At 42.7% G+C, this 14,731-nt stretch overlaps 6 protein-coding genes across 6 annotated transcripts; 5 read left to right on the top strand and 1 right to left on the bottom strand.

Moving 5' to 3' along the window:
• Positions 1 to 479: 479 nt before the first annotated feature.
• LOC145710653 (M-phase inducer phosphatase 1-like) lies at positions 480 to 3,481 on the top strand. The gene is made up of 7 exons (XM_081788449.1): positions 480 to 754; positions 796 to 947; positions 991 to 1,220; positions 1,265 to 1,444; positions 1,494 to 1,817; positions 2,954 to 3,260; positions 3,380 to 3,481. The coding sequence occupies exons 1-6, from the start codon at positions 540 to 542 to the stop codon at positions 3,026 to 3,028; spliced, it is 1,176 nt and encodes a 391-aa protein (XP_081644575.1). The 5' UTR covers positions 480 to 539; the 3' UTR covers positions 3,029 to 3,260; positions 3,380 to 3,481.
• A 1,876-nt stretch (positions 3,482 to 5,357) lies between these two features.
• On the top strand, positions 5,358 to 6,583 carry LOC145708478 (uncharacterized). The gene is made up of 3 exons (XM_081786147.1): positions 5,358 to 5,479; positions 5,588 to 5,687; positions 5,915 to 6,583. The coding sequence occupies exons 1-3, from the start codon at positions 5,451 to 5,453 to the stop codon at positions 6,407 to 6,409; spliced, it is 624 nt and encodes a 207-aa protein (XP_081642273.1). The 5' UTR covers positions 5,358 to 5,450; the 3' UTR covers positions 6,410 to 6,583.
• Positions 6,584 to 6,594: 11 nt separating this feature from the next.
• On the bottom strand, positions 6,595 to 7,771 carry LOC145708476 (uncharacterized). Its single transcript, XM_081786146.1, has 3 exons — positions 7,551 to 7,771; positions 7,149 to 7,512; positions 6,595 to 6,929 (listed from the first exon to the last, which is right to left on the bottom strand). Exons 1-3 carry the CDS (start codon positions 7,761 to 7,763, stop codon positions 6,664 to 6,666), a joined length of 843 nt encoding a protein of 280 aa, XP_081642272.1. The 5' UTR covers positions 7,764 to 7,771; the 3' UTR covers positions 6,595 to 6,663.
• A 1,042-nt stretch (positions 7,772 to 8,813) lies between these two features.
• Positions 8,814 to 9,861, top strand: LOC145710655 (tubulin-specific chaperone A-like). Its single transcript, XM_081788451.1, has 3 exons — positions 8,814 to 8,981; positions 9,232 to 9,385; positions 9,432 to 9,861. The coding sequence occupies exons 1-3, from the start codon at positions 8,919 to 8,921 to the stop codon at positions 9,530 to 9,532; spliced, it is 318 nt and encodes a 105-aa protein (XP_081644577.1). The 5' UTR covers positions 8,814 to 8,918; the 3' UTR covers positions 9,533 to 9,861.
• Positions 9,862 to 9,868: 7 nt separating this feature from the next.
• Positions 9,869 to 10,971, top strand: LOC145710654 (mesencephalic astrocyte-derived neurotrophic factor-like). The gene is made up of 3 exons (XM_081788450.1): positions 9,869 to 10,128; positions 10,306 to 10,443; positions 10,488 to 10,971. Exons 1-3 carry the CDS (start codon positions 9,898 to 9,900, stop codon positions 10,635 to 10,637), a joined length of 519 nt encoding a protein of 172 aa, XP_081644576.1. The 5' UTR covers positions 9,869 to 9,897; the 3' UTR covers positions 10,638 to 10,971.
• Positions 10,972 to 11,545: 574 nt separating this feature from the next.
• Positions 11,546 to 14,731, top strand: LOC145707163 (uncharacterized). The gene is made up of 9 exons (XM_081784653.1): positions 11,546 to 12,332; positions 12,487 to 12,594; positions 12,643 to 12,800; positions 12,846 to 12,939; positions 12,981 to 13,078; positions 13,126 to 13,421; positions 13,492 to 14,015; positions 14,060 to 14,174; positions 14,223 to 14,731. The coding sequence occupies exons 1-9, from the start codon at positions 12,258 to 12,260 to the stop codon at positions 14,663 to 14,665; spliced, it is 1,911 nt and encodes a 636-aa protein (XP_081640779.1). The 5' UTR covers positions 11,546 to 12,257; the 3' UTR covers positions 14,666 to 14,731.

The following is a 14,731-nucleotide window of genomic DNA, read 5'->3' as shown; positions in this document are numbered from 1 at the left end:
CTTCGAATTCAAAAGGTACTGACTTTTTTATCTCCCGCTTTCGCTGAAGTTTCAAAAAGAAATTTTTAAATTTCTTCATTGGTTTTCTTCCGTCAAACTTTATGTAACCTTTTTAGGAAGCTGGATTCTTTTATACAAACGAGTTGAAAAATTACGACAAATCGGTTTATATAAATATCATCGATGAAAAATAGGATTCATTCCTTGAGAAAATCTGAGCAAACCCATAAGTGAAGTCGATGCTTTTTGATCGGGACTAACCATGATCATGATTATTCAAAAAAAAAATTATTATTTTCTCCGTTAAAACTGAGTAAAAATTTCACAAAAGAGCTGTCAGCCTCAGAGGCTCTGCAGGTGGTTGATTATTTTCATCGATAAAGTAGAAACCGAAAAATTCATTTTTCTCTGACTATCGTACTGCGATCTTTTTGGCGCCCCTGACAGCTTGAAATTGGTGTATTGCCCTGCATGCCGAACCATTTCGCACTCACATCGAGTGAAATTCCAAAACCGCCAAATTTTCAAAATTATTGCAAATGAATAAACTCAACGCTACAGATATAAGCACGCCGACGAGAGGCATAAGCGCCGACATAAAGAGAATGAGACTGAGGTCGGTCGGATTCAGGGAACGCGTTTCCGACTCGCCAGTAAGAGATGCCAGAAAAGAATCCTTTTTGAAATCGGATGATTCGTTTAACTTGACGATGGAATCTGAACCTGGCTCACCCTCCTTTTTGCGATCTAACTCGTAAGTTGAAATCAACGAAGAAAACAGTCAAGCTTTTTTAGATTTGTCCAGCGATGCGACTCGATTCCCTGTTCGCCGCTCATCGCAAGCCAAATGTTCAAGACATCGATATCAAGCACACCTTTTCGTCTGAAGGAAAGTATACAGGCACTAGAAGAAAGCGAGGGCGATTCAGATGTTTTCGACAATAAAGGTTACCTTCTAACTATCATTTGCCAAATTAATCATCAATTTAGAGGACGACCAGGAAAATCACAACTTCGACGGGTTAGCAAATGGCCAAATGCACACGAAAAGAAAACGAATGTCCACAACTGGCTACAGTCAGTCTGTCTCGTCCCCAAGAGAACCACTGAAGAAAAAGCACCGGCAGGGCTTCCACGCGCCGGTTATCGACACGTCAAAGGACTTTTTGAATTTCGCAACAGACGAAGAAGGAAATCTCATTGGAAATTTCAAAGCCAAGGTAAGAACTTGGCACCTTTCTCCTTTGATAATAAAACCTCCTAGTGTCTGTTGGACATTGTAACGGGTCCGCGTGGCAGCTTCAAATATATAGAGCCGATAGTGTTGAGAGATTTGCTCGTAAACGGTCACCCGAATGTGGAGAGAATCGAGATTATCGACGCGCGATATCCATACGAGTTCAACGGAGGCCACATAAAAAACGCGCATAATATTACGTCACAGGTGAGCTGAACTTCTCTAACGGAACATGTTAAACCGAATGTCTTTGTAGGGGCAAAGCGACAATGGACAGGCAGAAAGTCAGCTGGCGCAATTTTTCGATGAGAAACTGACGAAGTTCGACGAGAAGAGGCGCCGGATCATGGTGTTTCACTGCGAGTTTAGCTCAGAGCGCGGGCCGCGAATGTACAACATCTTCCGCGCGATGGATCGCAAGAAGAACGCCTATCCCGAACTCGACTGGCCCGAGATCTACTTGTTAAAGGACGGCTACAAGCGATACTGGGAGGAGATGCAGAGTGATCCAAATGCACATCTGCTTTTTAGCAGTGTTTCGTACACACCAATGCTGGCGGACAAAAACGAACTGCAACAGGTACAAAACATCTTTTCAGACTAGAATCATTTTTGGATGTCGAGCACAATGCTCCGAACTCTTCTCGCATGAGGGCGCAAGGTGCGCGGAGGACTCTGAATCCTCCGAACATTGCGAGTCCAGGGAGAACTGATGAGTTGGCGATAAGCCCCAAATACGCTAATCGAGCGTTACACCTGGGAGTTAGCACAGCAGGGGCGGAGGGGATATTTTTGTTCTACCCATGCTAGTATCAACTTTATTATCAATTCTAGAGGCAAGTTAGAGTGATGAGTTGTTTCTTTGGACATACCTTTGGACATACATGGGTATATATATCAGAAGAAAGCTCTTTTCGAGCAGAATATGGGTTTTACGGAATTAAAAGAAAAAAGTTGACCTTATTCCTGAAGATGCGGGATCAAAAGAAGTTCCTCATATTTTTCACATCGGCCCAGAAGCGAACCCTGAGAGTTATGCCTCTTTTGAAGTACGGGAAGAAATAACACGGAAAGAACCAGCACTTCCGGATGCGGATAAAGGTAGCGAACTCCAATGGCTGCCATCAAGAGCTACCATCACACTATCGGAGAGCTTTCAGGTCTGGGCAAAAATACTGTTGCTAAGACCTGCAAAGTCATTTATGAGTAGAAGGAAGATAATCGCCTTGCACTCAGAAATGGGGAGTTCAATGCCCGGGGAAAACGATGTGTTGAAAAACACGTCAATCTTCAGGCATTTAACTTGAAAATAAACTCTATCATCAAAATTTAATGTTTTTGACCCTTTATTTAGATTCAACGCAAAATTTCAAAAAAATTTTTCAAAATTTCAAAAAAAACGAGCGTGAAAAATCAGTTTAGCGAAATTTAGCTCATTCAGGGGGTACTACGCGATCAGAAATGATAGCGGTGTTTGAACAGAGATTGACGCACTTTACGCTGGGACTAGGTGGCTTCGCGCTCCCTTCCGTGCTTGCTCACCCGGTGTGTACTCTCCGGAGGTTCTCCCTTGGCGCTCCTCAGCGCACTCTCCTCCGGCTCCCTACTTAAGAGCGCTCTTCAACCTCTTTTCCGTTCTTCCACCTCTTTTTCCGCGCGCCCTCTGGCGGATGGAGTTCGGAGCATTATGCTTTTATTTCTCATTTTTATTTTCAGATTCGAAGATTGCGCCGCAAAGCCAAAACAGCTCCTTCTTTCGTGCCGTCATCAAAGAAGAGCGAAAAGCTCTGATTTATTCCCTTTCTGTAAATATTTCCAACAAAATAAAAGGCGATTCATGACGAAAGACTTCATCTCCCTGCTATCACGTGAGCAACATTTCTAGAATCTCTTTATTATCAAGGCAGGAATCGTTTCCTTCTCAGTCTCGCAATCAGTTTATACGCGCCCAAAATTGGAAAATGAACAAAGAAGAAGAAAACGAGCGGCGAGATATTGACGTTGAACATGCCAAAGCACATCAGTAAGTTTACTAACAATATTGGTTGTTCTTTCTTATATCCGTTGTGGAAGCGTTAAATTTTAAGAAGTAATAGGAGCAAATAGACCACACTATGGAATACCGGTAAATTTGAAATTAAGATTTCCATTGGTATTGCCAGAATCAGACATGAATGAAGAAATGAGCACAGAAATTCAAGAACTCGTTGTCGGACTTTTGGAGAAGCATCCGTTCGGACTCGCGGCTAAAGGTACATTTCGAATAATAACAAATGCTGACAACTGTTCTAGAAACATTTGAAGTATTAAATAAGAAGTTCGGCGTTGGCTGGAATATTGTCATTGGAAAAGCTTTCCACAGTGAATTTCAAGCCGTCAAAGGAACCAGTTTTCAAACATCACGAATACTTCAATTCGTTTAGATATTTTAATCTGGGAAAAATATTCAAAACTGTTTCAAGGCACAGTTCTCATGATGTACTACCAAGGCGTGTACGGCATTCACATATGGAAATCGGAGAAATAACTCGTCGAATACTCGTCTCAAGCTATTTATTTAATCAACTGTAATCAAAAAATATATCCTTTTCATATCTAACCATTGAAAAATAAATTCCCTTTCAGGAAATTAAAAAAAATATGAGCTCCAAATTCCAAATCGAAGTTTCTAGCTCTGTGTTATTCTTTCTTTTTTTTGCATGAAATCATAATTCAACTATAGTAGCTGGGACATCAATTTATTATTCTCGTGGCCAGTAATCGCGGGCTCGATCAAATGGTGCTTGTATCCATCCCATTTATTATTATCATTTGATGAGATTATCGAATTTCTGAATAAATGAATTTCTTCCTTCGCTCGTTGTCTGATGTCTTTATTGATTCCATTTCTTTGAGGCTCAAACAGAAGTGACCTATTTACAGCTCAATAGGGGCCAGCAATTTAATTCCAAAGCCAAAAAAACACACCAAACAGAGAAACTGAGGTAGAGACGAAATAACAAAACTTTTCAATTATACGAAACATAACAATACGATGTTGAACAAAATTCAGCTGAGACTGAAGATGAAGAAAATGTCTGACTTGCTGCATGAAATCATGGAGGTGGGATTAAGAGCTTTCTCTTCTTACGCTCAAATCCTTAGTACCAATATCATTTTTTTTCTTTGACTTCTTTACAAAATTTGAGAAGCCGCTTGTGACTATAAGTAGCCGCATTTAGCGCGGCTTTAAGCGAAGCCGCAAACGGCATTTTCACACGACTTTAATAAAATACCGTGAAAATTTAATTTTTTGATTTGAAGGAAACTATGGACACTTCGGAAATCGACGAAGAATATTTGGATCAGCCAAATTGGTCCGACTGGACACGGGTTGAACATTTTTCTGCTCTTTCAATTGAAAACAGTGTGCACGTTATTTATTAAACCCAGGAAAGACCTTGACAGCGTTGGTCATATTCGGCTGGGCGGCGATCCTTTATTTCTCATTCTGCATGTTTCACGAAGTCCTTTCATTCGCGACGCCAGCTGGTTGGTATTGATTTTACTTCATTTTCTTTTTTTACTTTTCAGACCCCTCTCGACTGATGCTCATGAAAGACGTGAGTTTCAAGCGAAGCTACAGGCGGTTCCGAAAGAGCCTGCGAGAGCGGAACTATCCACGGACAAAGGTAATAAAGAAATGGTATCAGATAAGAGGTGCAATTCAAAGATGAAATCTGTTTTATTACACCACCCCTCATTTTATTGAAGGCTTTTTTAAGAAACGAAACTCGACAATGAACAGTTGCTTTCCGAATGACGGCGAGATCGAGTCTTCCGACGGAAACAAAGTCTAACCTTAATCTGCTATCGTGTAAAATAAACAACTAAATTCAAGACAAAAATGCGAAATCAGGTTATGCCAATTCAGATTGCTGATTTTTCATTAAAAAACTGTGTCAGTTTGTTCGATATTTTCGCGTCCATTCAAATGGGCTGTTTGTGCAACCCTGAAATCTAGAGCAATAATCATGGGAGCTTCACGGTTCTGAAAAATGGTTTGAACGAAGAGAAGCAAATAGAATTTGCTCCTCTGGGTTCGTGGTCGATCGTGCGAAAACGCGCCAGGGCGCCCCGAGGGACATGAGTGTTGTTAAATTCCAAAGAAAGAAAGAAACTCAAAAAAAAAAAAAATCTGAATCTAAAAATAGAGAATCCTCAAGGAGTCAAAATGGTTGAACCAAGCAACAATATCTCCAGGAAAGTTAGTTTCTCATCTTATCAGTTTTTTTTTTTAATTGCTGCATGGGATTGTCTTGCCGGTATCCCAAAAGAATAAATTAAAGGGAGAGAATAACTGAGTGAAAGAAAAATGAACAAAGTAGTGAAACGGGGAAATCTGAAAAGAACCGACTTCATGACAACGATTTCAGACAGGAAGATCATCAACAACATGGTCCACTACAAGGTTAGCTCGCAAGAAAAATCTATAAAGATGATTCACGTAATCGATTATCATACAGATAAGGTTTTTCAACATGCCGCTTTTCATTATAGCTCTTTCAGAACCCTGGCTCTGGTTTTCTACATAGGTTGCCAAGCCTAGCTTTCCTCAATTTCGAGAGTGTCTTAGTAGATCTAAGGGTTTGATATTTTTAATGGTGTCAAAATATCGCCCTAACATTTTTATTTTAGATGGAGCAAGGTAACAAGACTCGTTACTGGGCGCTGGATGAGATTCAAAACCTTGGAGAAGTAGTCCGATACGAGGCATCTCTCCGGGAGTACCCGTCCGACGAAGAAGAGCTTCAAGACTTTCCCGAAAATCAACCGGTCGTAGAACAGAAGAAGATTTCTGAAGACACTACCAAGGAGTTTGAGTACTCTTCCTCTAATTCCTCGAATCGCAGCTCGCCGAAAAGGAAGCGATCGGCAAAGATCTCGCCCGAGTTCGACTACACAGAAGAAGACGAGCAATCCGACGAGGAACCTGTCAAACCGCCGGTCGATATGACCGAATGGGAAGTGGATGAAATCATCGACAAGCGTCGCTGGGGACGAGGCTTCCAATACAAAGTCATCTGGAAGTACTGGCCACGCAAGTCAGCTACTTGGGAGCCTTCGCGAAATTTGACCAACTGCGACGAAAAAATCCAAGAGTTCGAAAGAAAACTCGCCGAACTCGAATAAGTCACTTACTCCACTGCCGCTTGATAATTTTTCACTGACCATTAGATTCAAAAGCGTCACATTTTATCGATATCATTGTGAATGAACGAATTGATAATTATACCTAACTTTATCCCACTCACTTCTTTACAGACCTCCTGACCCAGAAACTCAATAAAATAAAAACAATCTCAGGTTGCCTAGTCCCGTTGAGACTTTGGTTGAAAGAGGTATTTTTATTCGAACTGGAAGGAGAAAAAAGAGTTCAATCAGATTCAATCGGAACTCGAATCAAGAATATCATTAAAGTACATAAGCATGTGTCTATCTGCATTTCCATATTTCATCGAAAAGTCGTGCGGCGAGATTATAACATTTTGATCCTTCGCTTTCAAATACGCATTCAAGAAGTGCGTATTATGCAAAGAGCCTTTTTCCAGAAACTCGTCGACGGGGAGCCACTCGGCCTCGGAAACTTCGCGCTCTTGGCGAACAATCGTTTCGTCCCCCGTGGGGCGCAGGGCGCAAATCGCGTAAATGTCTAAATTTAAACTTGTCAATTGTCCAAAATTTTTCCATCTATTTTTAATCTTGCTAGATATGGACATCGTGACTCGAGAGCCTGGGTAGAAAACCTGTGTCAGCCTGATTCAGTCAGGGTCTGAAGGATCTTCAATAAATAGCCGCGAAGTGGCTTCGCAAAATAAAATTATTTAATTTATCTTTAAATTCCGAAAAGTGATTATGAAAATGTGACTACCTGCACACTTGAAGGGAGGAAAGGGAATGTCTTTCTGTGGAAGAACGTGCCGAAATCCAACCAAGCCGAGGGCTTCAGTCTGCACCCCAGTCTCTTCTTTAACCTCTCGAACGGCTGCGTCAAGAATGTTCTCTCCGCGGTCGACGTATCCTCCGGGGAATTTCCAATTGTTGTAAAAGCGCACTTTCTCCTTGATTACAAGGATTTCGTTTTTCGCGTTGATGGTGATCGTCCCGACGCCGAGGTAGGTGTGCGGGTACTCGGGGATTCCAGAACTCTCGTCTTCGGGCAGCCAACGGGTCAATACGGCAGTGTCGTTCTTTGCGTGATGGAACTCGAACCCGGCCGAAATCAGATGCGAAATCTTAACAAATTAGACAACTCAAAACGAAGCACACTTACCCAAGTAGTCTGCGCTCCCGAAACATGGAACCAGGCTCCCCTGACGCCCGTCTGTTTCCATTCCTCCAGCGAGTTCTGCAGCGTCTCGGGGAAATCGTCCATGGAACTTGTATTCTCGTAGGAATAAACATTGACGCCGCCAAATCTGTCCCGGTTTCCTTTGAGCACCGAGAACGCCCGATTCCGAGTGAAGCAGAAGGCGCGAGATAGCATTTCTGAAATTGCTGAAATTGAGATTTTTAAAAATTTCGGCAAGATTTTGAAGTTCTCAATTTTATTTTAACAGTAAAAGTAAAAGAGATACTGTCGTTCGGTTTCAATTTGTCAGGAATGCGGTAAGTGAGCAAAAATACCGCAAAAGCGAAAGAGGCAAAATGCGACGTAAATTTGGCAGTTTTCGTTGTTTTTTGCTTATTGTTTTATCCAGGAAATGGCGATTGCCAAGCCAGAAAGTGGGCAATCCCGATTGCGCTGCTCGTACGATTTTCTTGGACAGGATGAAAGATACTCTTTATCTTGCTAAGATAAAGGAAAAATAAAGCCTCGAGTACTTTGCACCGTGCTCTTATTGATTTCAGCGTTGGATCTTCTTCTCCGAATTTCGCGAGAATTTTTCGACAGTCGTAGAAAGGTAAAAGATCGTCGTAATTTGGCTGGCCATCCCGCGGCGCAAGAACATTCAACGCGTCTACAAAGCCATTTGCCGGCATTCGGTTAAAAATAAGCGGCGCTAGAATGTGCCTTTCGGGGTGTTGCGCGATTCCGTCCATCACTTTCCGTTGTCTGTCTTCTTTCTGTGCTTGTTCTTGAGCCGATTTAATTTCCGCTTCCGTCATTTTCCGTGCTTTCTTTACGACGACCGTCTTGATCAATTTCGGGCACTGGACTTTTCGTTTCATCATTCTTTCAAAATCAATCTAAACGAAACCATCTAAAGTTTTTTTAGAAAGAAGAATTTAGTCAGTACCCTGACTCAGGTTTTCTACACAGGTTGCCGAGTCCAAGCGGCTTCTCGACATTCAAACAGCTATTTGTCGATATAAAATTTTTTTAACTAAATTTCTATCTTATAATGATTCTAACACGTAAATGATGAAAGATGATCAAAGATTACGCAAAACATCGAGCGATTTATAATTTCTCAAGATGAGACACATTCTCTAGAATTCTCCACTGAGTCGGCCACGTCATGCTAAGTCAGCGTTCGCATCGAGTCGCAATTTGCTTTTCGCGAGCGAAGACGCGCGCTGATTGGTCGCCCCCGCTCGACGTGTTCCAAAAGAAAAATTTACTGCGTTGATTCATTCTTTTTTAAAAGAGCCCATTTCGACTCGAAAAACGCTAAAACAAAAAAAAAAAACAACGAAGATGGCTGACGCGAAAAAACTGAGAATCCAAACTGGCGTTGTCAACAGAACTTTCAAAGAAAAGGTAATTTTATTATTATAATGATCGAGATTATTAATCCAGAAGCCGCTTGCGGCTCCGAGTAATCAACGATACGTACAAATACGATTAATTTAATCTGAGTCAGGCCCTGAAAAATATCAAATGAAGAGCCGTGGTGCGGCTTTTTTTTAACGCAAGATTCTAAATTCTTCTAAAGATTCCGATGATTAAAAAACCGCTTCAAATTTATGTTGAAATTCTCTTTGAAATTAGTTTAATTTTATCATTCCAGCAATACTATCAAAAAGAACTGGCAGCTTTTGAAAAGAAGCTTCAAAACCAGAACTTCAAAGACGAAGAAGAAGCGTACCGCGCCAAAATGATTCCCCAGCAAATCGACGAGACCAAAGCTGCTTTGAAAGACACTGAAAACGCGCTGCAAAACGGTAACTTTATAACTTCAAAAAGGTAGATTCTAAACAAAAAATGTAGCCATCATCGCTCTCCGACAACTTGTTGAAGATGAAGCCGCGGACAAGTCGACCAAAGAATGGGTTGCCGCCAGCGACAAGTTAAAAGAAGTCACTGCCTAGTTTGTCACTCAAGAATCAAAGAAGACGCATCCACCTGTGACAAAAAGTGCTAAAACGCAGAATCGTATACATTTCCATTTTTTCATGTTATTTTTTCTTGACCACTGAAATCCCTTCAATCTGGGCTCCTCAACCAGTGTATAAGACCTGAGTCAGGGTCAGTAAAGAAATCTAATAAAAAAATCAAATTGGTTATTTGTCGAAAGACCCTGACTCAGGTTTTCTACACAGATCGCCGGGCCCAGTCTTCACTTTCTATAGAACAATCTACATGTATTATTTTTTTGATAGCAATTGATTGAAACAAGAAACTCTATTATTTTACGTTACTCTTCGTTGATTTCACTTCTTTCCTTTTTCAGAAAATGAAATTGTTCTTCTTCGGCCTGGCGACTTTGGCGGCGGCTTCTGGCGAGTGCGAAGTCTGCGAGACTTTCCTCGGCAAGGTCGAGAAGGTGCTCACCGACGAGAACATCAGTGACAAGGGCGAAATCGAGAAGAAGCTCCGAGCCATGTGCAAGGAAGCCAAAGAGCAGGACAACAGATTCTGCTATTACACGGGACTCACGCCAGACGCTGCAACCACCATGCACAAGGTTAATACTTTTTAGAAGAGTGCTGCCTTTTAGCGCATTATTTTTTTTATCGAGGAGCAGCTTCTCTGGGCGAAGTAACCTGTCTCCAAAACCTGAGTCAGGGCCTTAAAGTGCTTGAATAAAGCGGTTCCCCAACTTATAAACGTCTGTAGACAATCGTAGTCATGTTAATTTCAGTCAATCGTGGATCCAATGTCGTTCAAAAAGCCGGTTCAAAAAATCTGCGCGACGCTGAAAAAGAAGGACGCTCAAATCTGCGATCTCAAATACCCGAAGCCATACGATTACAGCGCCATCAACTGGCAAAAGATCAAGGTAACCAGACTTGCCCAATGATCGGTGTTTGACGATTTGATCAGGTGAAAGAGTTGAAGAAGATTCTGACGACTTGGGGCGAAGTGTGCAAAAACTGCCTGGAAAAGGACGAGTTCGTCTCGCGCGTCAAGGAGCTGATGCCCAAGTATGTGCCCAAAGAGAACTGGCCGGCTGGCGTCAAAGACGAACTGTAGACTTAATTAAACCGCGACATTTCAACTTTCAAGAGCCGAAAACTTCCGAAAACCTTCTCCGTTTAGAATTTCCTTTTTTAATGAAGCGAAGCTGCCCTTCTTTCTCTTCAAACAAAGTGCAATTTATCTTTTACTAATTAAGTATTTACAGTTTAACGAACAGTAATTGGAAAACAGTAATTCTGACCTAGAAAAAAAAACTTAAAAACTCTTATTCTCTTTATCCGTATTTCAAGTTCATTTTCTTTCATCTTTCTGTGTCAGCTTACCATTACCAGAAGTTACAGTCTAGGTTTTGACGTTCCTCCAAAAATAAAACAAAAACGAAAATCCACTTCTATCGCTTAAAAAGTCGACTTCTGTGTCGCTTTTCCTGACGATTTCTTTCTTTTCCACATAGATTGCCGAGCCCTGCTGCTGAATACAGTTGCAGATCGATCAGTCAGAATTGAGGACTATTCTCATTTCGTTATTGTTAGCATTTCGCATCGAAGCACGAAGAAATTTTGCAGGAAAATGAGTTTTGAAAAGAAAAAGATAAACTCCAATATAGAGAACTCTAATACCTATTGCATGCAATTAACAATTGTCGTTTTCAGCAAGAGTAATGATTATTTTATTAATTATTCATTTAATAAATACTGGACGAGACGTGAGGTGACAAAAATTCGCGAGAAAAATTGCGCGAATAGAAGGCTACGTGTCCCATCCCCGTCTCGAGCGCGATCTAGTGGAGTTTGGTCGCTCATTGGCCGCCGCGCGCACTCGAAATCAATGAATGTGAGCGTAGGCGCGCGCTGATTGGCTCCGGGCTCCAATTCAGCGCGCGTAGGCGGCGCGCTCCCACCAGCCAAAGCCATTCGCTCGTCACTGCCAAGAAAAACGCTCTGGCCTGCTCGAAGATTCTCTCGATTCGCCCCAATAGCCCCAACCCAACGCTAAAAATTATACTCCACCCCAAAAAAAAAATTCTAAAGTCAACAAAAAAAAAAAAATAATAATCGAATTTCAATCAAACAATAACTGAACTCGACCCTCTCTAAACAAACACGAACGAACCAATCCGAATCAGAGAAAACTGAAATCGCAAAAAAAATGAATTTAAAAAACTTGAGAGAAAAAGGCGTGGGCGGAGAGAAATATTGCAAAGCGCCCTATTCTACAGTTTCATCCTTCTTTTTATGAACCCAGTTAACCTACAAAAGGGTCACGTGATTGACGGGGATGATAAAGAGAAAAGATAAATGAAAAATGCCTTTTATTCGGTGGATTTAGTCTTTGGAATTTTTATTTCTGGCTAAAAAGAATTAACTTTTTAAAGCACTCTAAACCGGTAGGAAAAAGTGACGTCATTTTTCGAAATCTATGAATCATCAAGCCACTTTTGGAGTCATTCCTTCTCTCGTTCCCTAAGGGCATTCGAACAGTCCTAGTCCTAATAACAGAAGTAGACTAAATTTCCGGTCTGTTGCCTTTTTAAAAACTTTGCTGAACCTTTGTTCTTTGACGAAAAAAGAAGGAATAATCTGTAAACTCTTTGAATTCAGAAATTTCCGACTCTGACCCAAATCGAACGGGTTCAGACAAGTGAAATAAACGTTTTTATGAATCGTGGGAAAAATGCCGAATGAAAATGGACCCACCCTGGAAGAGAAGGTCATCGAAGCGAACCCGGATCAAGCCTTCATTGATAATGTAAATTCAAGGAACAGATGATTCTTAAATAAGCGCGTAGTTACTAAAAAAAATTGCGAAAGGATTGCGAGATGTACCTTTCGCATCCAACGAAGCATAGATAAGCTCTTTCTTCGATATCATCGCTTGGAAGTAGTAATTATTCGTATTTTAGATCATCCGCGGCTTCGGTGGCATGCTCAACGAGCTGCGTGTCAATTCTCGACCTCACTTGACGACCTTGGCGATCTTGGCTGGCGAATATCGAGCACATGCGGATCAGGTTGGAGCGATGCTATTCTAGGGCGCCATTCCACCGTTTTTTTTATAGATCGTGGACTTGATCGAGCAGCGGCTGCGCGAGGCGCCCAAGTACCGTATCCCCGTGCTCTACCTCATCGACCACATCATCAAGGACTTCCCCGACGAGTACGTGCACCACTTCTCGACCAACTTGGTGAAGCTCTTCGCGGAGACGTTCAGGCATAGGTAATAAGACAAACTCAACGATCAGAAAAATATGATTTGTGGTAGCTCACCCGATCCGGACCGCAAGAAGCTCTACGAGTTGAGGACTACGTGGGACGACGTTTTCCCACCAAGAATTCTGTACGAGCTGGACAGTACGGTGGGTTAAGCTACTCCCGAGGTCATTTCTCGAGAGTTTAGGTGAAAAACATCGATAAAAAGTGGCCGGTTCGTGTAGTCAAGTCGGAACGATCGTCGCGCACACCACACTCGCAAAGCAGCGATGAATTTTCACACAGGTAGCCCCATTTCCTCTTCGCGACGCCAGTGGTAACGCGAATTCTAGTGAGACAGAAAGCGAGACCAGGTCTTCACGATCGCGCCATCGCCAGATCGCGGACGAGGACGCCAGAAAGGCCGAGGAAATGTTGAACGGCGGCGCATCTGGTGCCGGCCTGCTGCCCAACAACAACGCCGATCAGACGAGGACGCGAACGCCATCGTCGGTCTCCTCGCCCAACAACTTGCGTTCGCGACCGCCTTCGACTGTTTCCGAAGACGCACCAAAATCAACCACTGCCCTTGATGAGCGATTGTCGATGATCGAGCGGGCCTCGCGAGCCCAGTCCCGAGAGGATTCAGGTCAGTCGCAATTCACTCCTAAGATTACTGTTTTCTTACTGTCGAATGTCAATCTAAAAGCAAGCTTCAGACTCGGACGACAATGCCTTAGTGATCAGCACTCCTCCGCCTACTAAGATTAAAGAGAAGAAGAAAAAAACTTCTTCTAATAAACTTAAAAAGGCACCGAGCGCAGGTCGCGTCTCTCATCCTTCTTCTGGCATCTCTTCGCCCGTCTCCCAATTCACCAGCTTGTCAGCTCACAAGTCCCGCGGCTTGAACGAGATTCTTAACGGATTGCCGAACAGACGAACGTCGATCCTCGAACGCCCCGGTGCCGGTGCTCAACAAACTTCGTCGACTGGAGTGATCACCACGACGCGCGCTATTCAGACCTCGCAGTACACACGCGACATGGCTGTCCTTACCGAGCCCGTCGGAAAGAAAGACGCCTCGACCCAGAAAAAGCTCCGCAAGCCCAAACAAGCTCACTTTGGACACCAGTTCTCCCAACGAGCCTTCAAAGTTGCCGCTGGAGTTCAAGCCACGAGAAGCACAAAAGACGCCGAAACACAGTATCTAGCAGGGGACAGCGAAGACATCACTTTAAGCCGGGTAAAATTTAAATAATTCGATATGACGCGAACGTCGAAATTCAGGACTTTGAGTCGCGAGCAATGATATACGAGTATTTGGACAAGCAAACCAAGTCTGCGAAGAACTGTATCATGAGTATGCTTCTTAACAAACAGATGTATGACGATCCTTCCTGCGGTAAGCTCCACTTGTCGGAAAGTTCCTTTCCTAAACTCAAAATTCTAGACTTGACATTGGTGTGCTCCGATGGTCAATTGAAAGCTCACAAGATCATTCTGGCAGTTGTTTCCGACTACGTCGCGAGCGAGTCATGTATGAGCAATGAAGTCCACATCCCGAAGCTCGGCACATCCCATCTTCAGAAGATGATCAACTACATCTACAGACAGTTCTACGGTCCCTTCGAAAACAATGACGATGTGGCCGACTTTGTCAAGGGAGTGGGAGTGCTAAAGATTCGCATGCTCGATGCTACCGTCGCGAGTCTCAAAGAGGGAATTCAACAAGGAAAGTCGTACAAGTCCTACTACATTTCTGGCACGGAAATTCAAAGTCCAGATCTGTTGAGATCAGCAATGGCAGCGCAAGTCACACCTCAAGCAAGTGACCTCGACGATGATGCCCTCATGGGAACGGATTTGAAAATGCGTCCTCTTTACTATATCTAAAATAGAAGCATTATTTTATTGAAAATAATTCCTCTGATCATTTTTTCATATCCACGAGTAGCCATT

Source organism: Oikopleura dioica, chromosome XSR (genome assembly GCF_907165135.1).
Source record: "Oikopleura dioica chromosome XSR, OKI2018_I68_1.0, whole genome shotgun sequence".
Taxonomy (NCBI): domain Eukaryota; kingdom Metazoa; phylum Chordata; class Appendicularia; order Copelata; family Oikopleuridae; genus Oikopleura; species Oikopleura dioica.
This window is presented reverse-complemented; position numbering and strand designations above follow the sequence as displayed.

Bases quoted from the DNA above. Each gene is read 5' to 3' on its own strand.
- LOC145710653 (XM_081788449.1), top strand. From the start codon at position 540: ATGAATAAACTCAACGCTACAGATATAAGCACGCCGACGAGAGGCATA. The intron at 948-990 runs GTTACCTTCTAA...TCATCAATTTAG, and splicing joins AGATGTTTTCGACAATAAAG to AGGACGACCAGGAAAATCAC. The intron at 1,818-2,953 runs GTACAAAACATC...TTTTATTTTCAG, and splicing joins ACAAAAACGAACTGCAACAG to ATTCGAAGATTGCGCCGCAA.
- LOC145708478 (XM_081786147.1), top strand. From the start codon at position 5,451: ATGGTTGAACCAAGCAACAATATCTCCAG. The intron at 5,480-5,587 runs GAAAGTTAGTTT...ACTGAGTGAAAG, and splicing joins CCAAGCAACAATATCTCCAG to AAAAATGAACAAAGTAGTGA. The intron at 5,688-5,914 runs GTTAGCTCGCAA...TTTTTATTTTAG, and splicing joins ACAACATGGTCCACTACAAG to ATGGAGCAAGGTAACAAGAC.
- LOC145708476 (XM_081786146.1), bottom strand. From the start codon at position 7,763: ATGCTATCTCGCGCCTTCTGCTTCACTCGGAATCGGGCGTTCTCGGTG. The intron at 7,513-7,550 runs GTAAGTGTGCTT...TAATTTGTTAAG, and splicing joins CGGGAGCGCAGACTACTTGG to ATTTCGCATCTGATTTCGGC. The intron at 6,930-7,148 runs GTAGTCACATTT...GTTTAAATTTAG, and splicing joins TCCTCCCTTCAAGTGTGCAG to ACATTTACGCGATTTGCGCC.
- LOC145710655 (XM_081788451.1), top strand. From the start codon at position 8,919: ATGGCTGACGCGAAAAAACTGAGAATCCAAACTGGCGTTGTCAACAGA. The intron at 8,982-9,231 runs GTAATTTTATTA...TTATCATTCCAG, and splicing joins ACAGAACTTTCAAAGAAAAG to CAATACTATCAAAAAGAACT. The intron at 9,386-9,431 runs GTAACTTTATAA...CAAAAAATGTAG, and splicing joins TGAAAACGCGCTGCAAAACG to CCATCATCGCTCTCCGACAA.
- LOC145710654 (XM_081788450.1), top strand. From the start codon at position 9,898: ATGAAATTGTTCTTCTTCGGCCTGGCGACTTTGGCGGCGGCTTCTGGC. The intron at 10,129-10,305 runs GTTAATACTTTT...TGTTAATTTCAG, and splicing joins CTGCAACCACCATGCACAAG to TCAATCGTGGATCCAATGTC. The intron at 10,444-10,487 runs GTAACCAGACTT...CGATTTGATCAG, and splicing joins TCAACTGGCAAAAGATCAAG to GTGAAAGAGTTGAAGAAGAT.
- LOC145707163 (XM_081784653.1), top strand. From the start codon at position 12,258: ATGCCGAATGAAAATGGACCCACCCTGGAAGAGAAGGTCATCGAAGCG. The intron at 12,333-12,486 runs GTAAATTCAAGG...TTCGTATTTTAG, and splicing joins ATCAAGCCTTCATTGATAAT to ATCATCCGCGGCTTCGGTGG. The intron at 14,175-14,222 runs GTAAGCTCCACT...TCAAAATTCTAG, and splicing joins GTATGACGATCCTTCCTGCG to ACTTGACATTGGTGTGCTCC.